This window comes from Trachurus trachurus (assembly GCF_905171665.1).
Source record: "Trachurus trachurus genome assembly, chromosome: 17".
NCBI classification, from domain to species: Eukaryota; Metazoa; Chordata; class Actinopteri; order Carangiformes; family Carangidae; genus Trachurus; species Trachurus trachurus.
The window spans coordinates 14,055,623-14,065,826 of record NC_139900.1 but is presented as its reverse complement, the minus strand read 5'-3'; the positions used below and the strand labels follow the sequence as shown (position 1 = coordinate 14,065,826).

The 10,204-nt window shown below is 36.2% G+C and overlaps 1 protein-coding gene across 2 annotated transcripts; it reads left to right on the top strand.

Moving 5' to 3' along the window:
• The first annotated feature begins 1,937 nt into the window (after window positions 1-1,937).
• LOC311000378 (uncharacterized protein) lies at window positions 1,938-10,034 on the top strand. 2 transcript variants are annotated; one of them, XM_083991065.1, is made up of 15 exons: window positions 1,938-2,091; window positions 2,397-2,444; window positions 3,110-3,187; window positions 3,373-3,402; window positions 3,559-3,616; window positions 4,229-4,251; window positions 4,398-4,430; window positions 7,526-7,609; window positions 7,828-7,890; window positions 8,101-8,187; window positions 8,377-8,406; window positions 8,882-8,966; window positions 9,183-9,199; window positions 9,315-9,347; window positions 9,557-10,034. In XM_083991065.1, exons 1-15 carry the CDS (start codon window positions 1,969-1,971, stop codon window positions 9,590-9,592), a joined length of 828 nt encoding a protein of 275 aa, XP_083847191.1. In that variant the 5' UTR covers window positions 1,938-1,968; the 3' UTR covers window positions 9,593-10,034. The 2 variants fall into 2 exon arrangements, with proteins under 2 accessions (XP_083847191.1, XP_083847190.1); XM_083991064.1 differs by having other exon boundaries at window positions 8,882-8,983; window positions 9,104-9,199.
• Window positions 10,035-10,204: the final 170 nt, after the last annotated feature.

Below are 10,204 nucleotides of genomic sequence, written 5' to 3'. Positions count from 1 at the left end.
TGTAACATATTTTATAAAAATAAAAATAAATCTATTGCTATTTTTGCTCCATCGCTTTTTATGAGAAGCCATGTAGTACTAGTGGTCATAGAAAATATCATAGATGGGTCACAGATAATAAAATAGTGAGTATTGTCTGAAGAACAGTGTTCACAATTCTGTGCTAATGTGTTTTACAGATTTCACAAACCGTCAGACATCTGTATGCTCTGCATCTGAAGAAGCAGGCAGCGCTGGCAGATGCAAAGATTCAGTGTGAGAAGCACATGAATAGGCCTAATTATGAAAAAAAAGAAAAGAAAAAAACCTAATAAATATTGTAAATATTTCATGTTTTTTGATTATTGTAAATGTATTTAGTTTGTTTAGAAATCAGACCAATATGTACATAAGAACATGGAATAACTGTATGAAACACATTGATTTCTGATCAGAGTGACTGCTGACTTCACAGATAAAGACAACAGAATCAACTAAGCCTGGCTGTTAGCTTGGTCTGGAGCAGGCTAGCTGCAGAGAATAAATCACCATAGTAACTTGACCAGGATAAAGGTATCCAGCTTTCGAACAACCGACTTGAGGCTAAATTCAGCCAGGATAACCAACATATCCCGGCTTAATCCCTTATCTAGGTTTCGAACAACAGGCCCCTGGAGGTGTATATTTATTTATTTATCCTTGCCTATATTAATATCAATTTAAATCACTTGCTTTGAGCAGCCTACTCTGTTGTATGAAGTATCCAATCATGTTGATAAGTTTTGTGCAATGGTATGGAAATGTCTGTATTGTTTGTTAAGTGATGTTTGTGTTTTTATTGCGTGGCAAAGCAGTTTCCCCTTGGGGATCAATAAAGTTTTCTAATCTAATCTAATCTAATTTAGTAATTGTGTAAATTATTTTCCAGCAACTCAACTGCACACCTTCGTTCGTTGTATTGTATTCCTTAGTTCTGTGCATTAAGTGCTTTACATTAATTCAACTCATTAAATGAAGCTACTAAGCAAACACACGGAGCATGCAGGAACCTTCCCATCATGCATCTCTAGAAACACTGTTTCATTCATGATAGAAACTTACTTAAGTCTTAACTTTAATTGTATGAACCACAGTGAAGCTTCCTTATCACACTCACTGCAGTCGCTTCCAGCTGAGTCCCAAACCCACACTAAAGTGTCACCTTCAACCACAACTTTATGTTCTTCATGCCAAAGAAGAAGTGACTCATAAATTGAAAAAAAAAGAATGTGTAAAACCACTTTGAACTAATCATTCATCCTCGGTTCAGTTAAGTCACGTTTATGAGACATGTTTCAATATGTTTTTAAGATGAATCATCTCACACTGATGTACAATGTGTCTTGGCAAATACTGGACTCTTCCAGATTTTCTAAAGAGTTGAGGAAGTAAAAGTTTGTATTGCCCGCAGTTCCCACTTTGTAAGATTCCTGACAAGATCATTTGGACAACAGATGAAAAAAAGTAGCCAGCTCTGACCCTGTAAAAATAAACAAAAAATACACTGTTGTCAATAAAGTTGGAATGATTTTGTTTTCAGATGTATTTCTCTTTTTATTGATATTTATACAACCAGGTGTAATGATTACTGAGCACCAGTTACCCGGGGAAACAAATTCATGGAGAGATAGTTGAATGTGGTTAAAATATAGATGAAGCTGCGGGATTACAAATGAGTATTTTTCAATATACTGATTTTGAGGTTTTTTTCTGAGGGGAAATATCTGTACATCTAGCAATATTTTTCTTTTCATATAGGCAAAAACTATGTCATAACAGGAATTGTGACAAAAATCTGAGTTAAACATCATAGAAATCATGGAGAAAAAAAACCCTTGTATTACATCATTATACACCCTCCTTCCTCTTTGATTACATGAAAACAGTCACAGTGAGTATATAAAGCTGAGTGTGTTTCACAGCTGCATCAAACTCTCCAGTTCATCAGCCATGATGAAAGGTTTGCTGCTGGTCCTGTTGTGCCTGCAGGTTTTCCTGCTCTTCACCGTCTTCACTTCTACTGATGCAGCCGCTCTGGTGACAGATGATCAACAACCACCACCTCTTGATCTGGTAAGAAGATCCATGCAGGAGCTTCACGGATTCAATGTTTTCTGTTTGTATTATATAAAGGTCAGAGAGATAAGTAACCAATAACTAAAGGTTACTTTAGTTACTAAATAAACTAATGTAAGGTCTTTATATTATAAAAAAGCACAATTTTTCCAAGTATCAAGCTGCAGAATACAAATTTCAATACATTGAAATGTGTATTTGTGCATATGAGTTTGAATAGAAGTTGACATTAGAGAAAAAGTGGTTTCTGCGAGAAATAATGTAAAATTAAATGTATATTTGTCTTGGTTCATTTTGTCCAGGTTAAGAGAGCCAATGAGGAAACCAGAGGTCAACTGCTTCTTAGGCAGGTAAGAAGGTCGATGCAGGTGTAGCCGATGTCATATCTGGCCCTCTGCGTTGTGTTTCTCACGGCCTGCCCTAGGTGAGGTTCGATCCCACGACCTCCCGCACCGGAGGCGACGATGCTAACCTCTTCGCCAAGAGGTTGACAACCACTTGGCGAGTTGGTTAGCACGTCTTTTATGGGTGGAGTGAGTGCACATCCGTTACACTCACCCCCGCTGAACTCACTCCACCCAGGGCATCCGGGTCACGGCACCACTGTAGCCGATGTCATATCTGGCCCTCTGCGTTGTGTTTCTCACGGCCTGTCCTAGGTGGGGTTCGATCCCACGACCTCCCGCACCGGAGGCGACGATGCTAACCTCTTCGCCAAGAGGTTGACAACCACTTGGCGGGTTGGTTAGCACGTCCTTTATGGGTGGAGTGAGTGCACATCCGTTACACAGGAGCTTCTCAAATGTTGCAACATCTTTGATACAAAGACTAAATGGCACAACATCTGTGGGATGCAGCAGAAAATGGAAATCATCAAATGAACACAAGTGTATTTAAGGTTCACCCGTGTTTCTTTGTAACTGCATTGAGAAACACAAGTCATTTCGAAAACCAGTAGACATTAGAACAAAATAAATCCATAATTTAACACAAATTAATTCTGATTTTCTCACAGCTGAATCAACGCAGAATTCCCAAGAAATATCTCAATGTGTCATCCTACTGTAGTTGGAGACCAGGCGCATGTAGAGAGGTAAGAACAAATTTAGCTTGACTTTAACTTATGATTATTATTCCCCCCCCAATTCTTAGTAAAATAAGTGAATGCTGAAAAACAGTTGCTAAAGATGATCATCGTTGAAAAGGCTGAAACTTGTCAGTTAGTTTGCTTTGTGTTGATCACCCACTAATATCAATGAATTATTATTTGTTTTGCAGCCTCGCCCTAGACTACCATCACCACCACAGGTGTGTACTGTCTTCTGCTAATTAGGGGTTACAGTTATCCCTGCTTTAATCGTAACATTGTATTATAGACTTTAAGCTAACAAGATTTTTTTTTTTTAATGTCTAATTTAGAAGCAAAAATTAAATAGTAATAGTGACTTTTTAAAAAAAATCTAGGGTGGTAAACCAACTCCACAAAGATTTCCTTCCTACCCGTTTGGTGGCTGGAGACCAGCCAACCTGCTTTGCAATCATCGACATTTATTCAGACTTGCAGTACAGAGCGCCACCTACTGTGGACTGCAGGCAATAAACAAAAAATAAACAAAACACACATAACCCAAAAATGGCTCTAACACGGCGGCCCCTAATTGTAAATGGCGGCTGACATTACAATTACCTTCAAAATTAAATTAAAGAGCCATTACACCAAAAATACATAGAACTTGTATCAAACAATACCCAATATTTGTAGTACCAATACCCAATATTTTGTACCAGCAATACCCAATATTTGTACTAATGACCTGGGTTCACTCAGAGGTCACCATAAAGTCAACACTAACAACTTGCAGCTTCTTGTAATAGACATAGCTTTGTGACAGGTCTTTCCAAGATGTTTGTCTTCGTCTGGAGACGCACAGAGCGTACCAAACCTTTCTTGTTGGGGAAAGTTTCCAAAACTCTGCCAAGAGGCCAAGATCCACGTGGAGCAGCAGAATCCATCACAACAACAATGTCTCCAGTAACAACGTTTCTCCTTTCTTGATTCCATTTATCTGAATGCATAGAAGACACTTGTCCTCTTCGGCTGATGAACCTTCGTAACGCAGTGGCTGGAGACCAGGTGGAGGTGGGATCATTGGAGGGGTAAAGGAAACCTTTGAGAATTTTTCATTTAAAATAAGCTACGACTTTCCTTCTTTAAAAAAACCCAGCTAATATCAGTCAGTTTGCTTTGTCTTGATCACACACTGATATACATTCATTAATTACTTGCATTTCTTCCTTCACAGATTAATTTTAACGACAGAGACCTGGAATTGCAGGTAATCACATGAGCTAATTTACAATCACATGCTTGTGTAGGAGAACAAAAAATGAACTAACAGTAAATGATAATTATCCAATAGCTACAGAGATGGATTCACTCGGTTTTTTGATACTTCAGTTGATGATTTATTTGTTGTCTCTCTTTATTTCTGTGTCTGTGATCAGAATGCTTGAGAGGAGAGAGAAGCTGCAGCAACATCGTCTCTTCAGCAGCATTGCTCTGTCTGTTGTAAAAACTATTACCTTTTCTTGACAATACTGTAATAATAATAATAATGATAATAATAATCACTGCATTCATTTTGCATTGTGTGTGAAATGTATTTACATATTGTGCTAATGTGCTATATTTCTCAAAATCTACATTGATCAGTAGACCTATAATGACAGTGGAGGAGAGAAGTAGCAGCCAATCATGAGCTACAACATAAAGTCAATATTTTTGCTGCTTCTCATATTAAAATTACAGGGTTTTTGCTACTCTGCTGTCACAGAGCATTGTGATTTCTGTTTTTTCGATGAATTTCCTGCAGTGAGGTTAAAGCTGCTGATGTATTTCAAATATTTTGTTCCATTTTTCCTCATCTAAATGTTGAAAATAAGTGGTAATGTTAAAAAAAGAAAAAGAAAAGTGGTTTGTATTTTCAATAAAGGCTGCAGTGGAAACTTCACATTTCATATCAGTCCTGTGTTGATTGCATGTGTGACTCACCTCAATCTAATTTTTACTGACGTCCATGGGAGAAAAGGATAATGTGTATTTTAGGCTTACGACCATTACCCCTCATGTTGCCTGACAGTTACAACTTTGTAAGAAACCGAACAAGATCATTTGGATAATAGATGCACATTAGCAATCATTGGTGCAATTATATTTAATTGTGACCCTGTTAAAAAAAAATACACAGTTGTCCATAAAGTAGGGATAATTGTGTTTTCAGACACATTCCTCTTTTTATTCCTTTTTATACAGTACACATCCATAACCACCTTGATTGATTGATGCAATGATTAAAGCATCCCAGTTACCCATTCATGCTTGTGGACAGTATGCCATTGATCTGTGTCAGCCGTGGTCAATATTAGTAACTGAGTGACATTTAAAAGATTAATACTGAACATTCTTATGCACAAATATGTGTTTCTGTTAAACTGACAGAGGTTGACAAATTGAAACAAAGCCCTCAATCCTACTGCTCAATACCCCCAATTTAGTTTAAGCGTGAATACACAGTTTGCAAAGATTAATTTTGGTTTAATTTTCACATTAATATGTTTGGAAGAGATTGATCAATACATTTTTGAGAAGATATACACTTTATCTATTTCTGTTTAGCCAGCCTGTAATAATAATGTAATAATACCACTAATTGTTGTACTATTTGCCACTTTTAACACTAAACTTTAGTGCGACAAAGTTTTACACAGCTACTTACTGGTTATTATATTAAGATTTTATGTAACAAAATGTATTGTGAGATAGTTAAATGAGGTTAAAATATAAATGAAGCTGCAGGATTATAAATGAGTTTAGTTTTTTTTTCCCAATAACCTGATTTTGAGGTTTTTCTGAGGAGAAATATCTGTACATCTACAGTAGCAATAGCCTATTCTTCTTTTCAGGCAATTACTACGATATTAGAAGAGCAAAAGCAAAAAAGCTTACTTCAGGCACTCCGACGAGCCAAGGAATTTCCTTTAAAAAGCCTTTATTTTAAATTAGGGCATATCTTCTTATTAAAATGTTAGACGCCGACCGGTTTCGACCTTGCGGTCTTCGTCAGGGCGTTTGGAGGTAATAATCAGAGTCAGGTGCACTGATTGCTTTTGTGAATCACCTGCGTTCAGACACCAAGTAGCCTATTACATCACATGACATTTCCAAAAACTCCTGTGAGTACATTTCAACATCAATCGAAAATCACATTGAGGAGTATGTAAAACTTATGTATACATTTTTGAATGAAAAAGAGAAAGAAAAGACATTAATAAATGGATGAAAAAGAAACAAACAAATCAACGAATGAATGTATGAATGAAAAAAATGAGTGAAAAAAATAAATGAAAGAGCAGAACCATATAAATCTTAAACTCAACCATACGTTTACAGACCGAAGTCTGAAATCAATTAAACAAAATGGGATATTTACAGAAAAGGTCTGAAATCGATCTCCTCATTTAGACCTGGATACACACAGGCGTCAAACTTAAAAATCCAAAAGGTTTCCCTTTGTAATAGTTTGTTTAGACGATCTCCTCCCCTCATTGACTGTTCAACATGTTCTATGCCTTCTACTTTTAGTAGGTTGTCATTATTATTATGAGCTTCCTGGAAGTGGCGAGCCATAGGATAATCGTTGTTGTTGATTCTTATACTGTAGCATACTTATGCTCTGCCACTCTATCTTTTACTTGTCTTTTTGTGCGTCCAATGTAGAAGCATCCGCATGGGCAGGTGAGGCGGTATACTACATAAGTGGAGTTGCAGTTGATGAATTGCAGATTTTTATACTTTTTCTTAGTTTTCAAATCATTAAATTATTTTTGTTGTATAATATTAGAACAGTGGTTACAGTTAGTTTTTATAAGTACCTTTGGGTCTCTTAAGCCAGCTGTCTCCCTTCTTTGCTGGGAGATAGCTGTGCATAAGTCTGTCTTTTATAATAGGAGCTCTTTTATGACAAAAAAATAACTACGATATATTGTACTTCAGTTCACCTTCTTAACCTGCACTTTAACATGCACATTATTGTTCCTGGTATGAGAGCAGGAAGTAATATAGTCATAGGGTGTGGACTATATCACCATGGGGAATAATACACTTTGATTACATGTTGGCGTGCAGGTTGTTTAGAGGAGATGTCAAAACAGGTATTGCGACTAAGATTTCAGTTAAACATGTCTTGAATCATGGGGAAGAACCTCTTGTTTTACGTCATCATACACCCTCATAATTCCTTCCTCTTTGTTCGCATGAAAACGGTAGTCTGTCAGTGAGTATATAAAGCTGTGTGTGTTTCACAGCTGCATCAAAGTCTCCAGTTCATCAGCCATGATGAAAGGTTTGCTGCTGGTCCTGTTGTGTCTGCAGGTTTTCCTGCTCTTCAACGTCTTCACTTCTACTGATGCAGCCGCTCTGGCGACAGACGATCAACAACCACCACCTCTTGATCTGGTAAGAAGATCCATGCAGGAGCTTCACGGATTCATTGTTTTCTTTACAATATTTCTCTCTACAAGTATCAAGCTGCAGAAAACAGAAACACATTGAAATGTGTATTTGTGCATATGAGTTTGAATAGAAGTTGACATCAGAGCAGTTTAGAATAAAGTGGTTTATGTGAGAGATAATGTGAAATTAAATGTATATTTGTCTTGATTTATTTTGTCCAGGTTGAGAGAACCAATGAGGAAACCAGAAGTCATGATGAACAACAACAACCGCCTCTTGAGCAGGTGAGAAGGTCCATGCAGGAGCTTCTCAAATGTTGCAACATATTTGATACAAAGACTAAATGGCTCCAATATCTCCAATATCTCCTGTGGGATGTAGCAGAAAATGGAAATGATCATATTAACATATTAACAAGTGATTTTGAATACCAGTAGACATTAGAACAAAATAAATCCATAATATAACACAAATTAATTCAGATTTTCTCACAGCTGAATCGACGCAGAATTCCCAGGAAATATCTCAATGTGTCATCCTACTGTAGTTGGAATCCAGGCGCATGTTATGGTTTTAAAGTGGTAAGAACAAATTTACTTGACTTCAACTTATGATTATTATTATTTTCTCCCTAGTAAAACAAGTAAATGTAAAAAAAAAAAAAAAAAAAAAAAATGCTGAAGATGATCATTGTTGAAAAGGCTGATACCTCTCAGCAAGTTTCATTTGTATCACCCACTAATATCAATAATTTATTGTTTGTTTTGCAGCCTCCCACTCCACCAACTAACCCAAAAGAGGTAATTTTTTTTTTACAGAACTTTTATTGTATTAACAATGTGTTATATTCTTTAAGCTAATGAGATGTGACTTTTAATGTCTAATTTTGAAGCAAAAACTAACCAGTAACAAAAGTGACTAGAGACTTAAGCTCAGTGAAGAATACAATATTATTACTATATGCATATTAATTATTTGTTGTCACCTTTCACAACACCCAATGTCACCTTTCAGACAACAATAACAATAGCCAAAATTGACATAAAATACAATGGCATATAAAAATACAATTTGGCTAAATGAATAGATAGGGAAGATAAGCAACAGCAACATACCAGGTCCAAAATATGACCCTTATTGTGTGTTGGAAATGTAACATAGGCCACTGATTGAGTTCAAAGGAGAAAATAAGCGACTCTCCTTCAGTTTGCTTTGTCTTGATCACACACTGATATCAATTCATGAATTACTTGCATTTATTTTCTTTTTTTACAGATTGAACTCATACGCCAACTATTGCAGGCTGGAAAGCCCACTCGACAAAGTTTCCCTTCCTACCCGTTCTGGAAACCAGGGCAAGGTGGTCCTATTGGAGGGGTAAAGGGAACTTTTTCCAATTCTTCATTTAAAATAAATTACGACAGCTGATATCAGTCAGTTTGCTTTGTCTTGATCACACACTGATATCACTTCATACTTGCATTTCTTCTTTTACAGATAGACATAGACATATTTCAGGCGAAAAAACCAACTCGTTTCCCTTCCTACCCGTTTGGTGGCTGGAGATCAGGGCAAGGTGCTCTTATTGGAAGGGTAAAGGAAACTTTTTACAATTTTTCATTTAAAATAGGTTACGACAGCTGATATCAGTCAGTTTGCTTTGTCATGAATATCAATTCATTAATTACTTGCATTTCTTCTTTCACAGGTTGATAACAAAGACAATGACCTAGAATTGCAGGTAATCTGAATACAAAGGTTAATTTACAATCACATGCTATTTTGTAAAAAAAAAAAAAAAAAAAGAAAAAAAGAAAAAACCTCTCCTGTGCAGGAGAACAAAAATTTAATTTAGAGAAAATAATAACAATCCAGTAACTACACAGACATATTAACTTGTTTTCTAGACGGATTAATTGATGATTTATTTGTTATCACTCTCTATTTCAGAATGCACCAGAGAGAAGAAGTGAGAAGCTGCAGTAATAACGTCGCCTCCTCAACAACGTTGCTGTGACTGTTCTAAAAGCTGTAAATCTTTTGTTGACTAATAATAATCGCTGCATCAATTTTGCATTGTGTGTGAAATGTAGATATATTGTGCTATACTGTATTTCCCAACATCTACATTGATCAGTAGATCTATAATGACAGCAGAGGAGAGAAGTAGCAGCCAATTATGAACTACAACATACAGTCAATATTTTTGCTGCTTGTCAGGTTTAAAGTTACAGGGTTTTTGCTACTTTGCTGCCACAGAGCATTGTGATTTTTATTTTGTCCATGAATTCACTGCAGTGAGGTTAAAGCTGCTGATCTATTTCAAATATGTTGTTGTATTTTCTTCATCTAAATGTTGAAAATAAATGTTACTGTTTAAAAAAAAAAAGTGATTGTATTTTCAATAAAGGCTGCAGTTGAAACTTCACATTTCAGTCCTGTGTTACTTTCATGTGTGACTCACCTTTATCAAATTTTTACTGACACTGATGTGCATTTTAGGCTTACAACCATTTGAAACAAGATCTTCTTTTACCCCTCATGTTTAAAGGTTATGATCAGACTAGTCAATAAATGACTCTTTAAATACACAAAGGT

What these genes read in the sequence shown, in the direction of transcription:
- LOC311000378 (XM_083991064.1), top strand. Translation starts at nt 1,969, where the DNA reads ATGATGAAAGGTTTGCTGCTGGTCCTGTTGTGCCTGCAGGTTTTCCTG. An exon ending in GACCAGGCGCATGTAGAGAG is followed by an intron (nt 3,188 to 3,372) that starts GTAAGAACAAAT and finishes TTTGTTTTGCAG; the next exon opens with CCTCGCCCTAGACTACCATC. An exon ending in AAGGTGGTCCTATTGGAGGG is followed by an intron (nt 8,984 to 9,103) that starts GTAAAGGGAACT and finishes CTTCTTTTACAG; the next exon opens with ATAGACATAGACATATTTCA.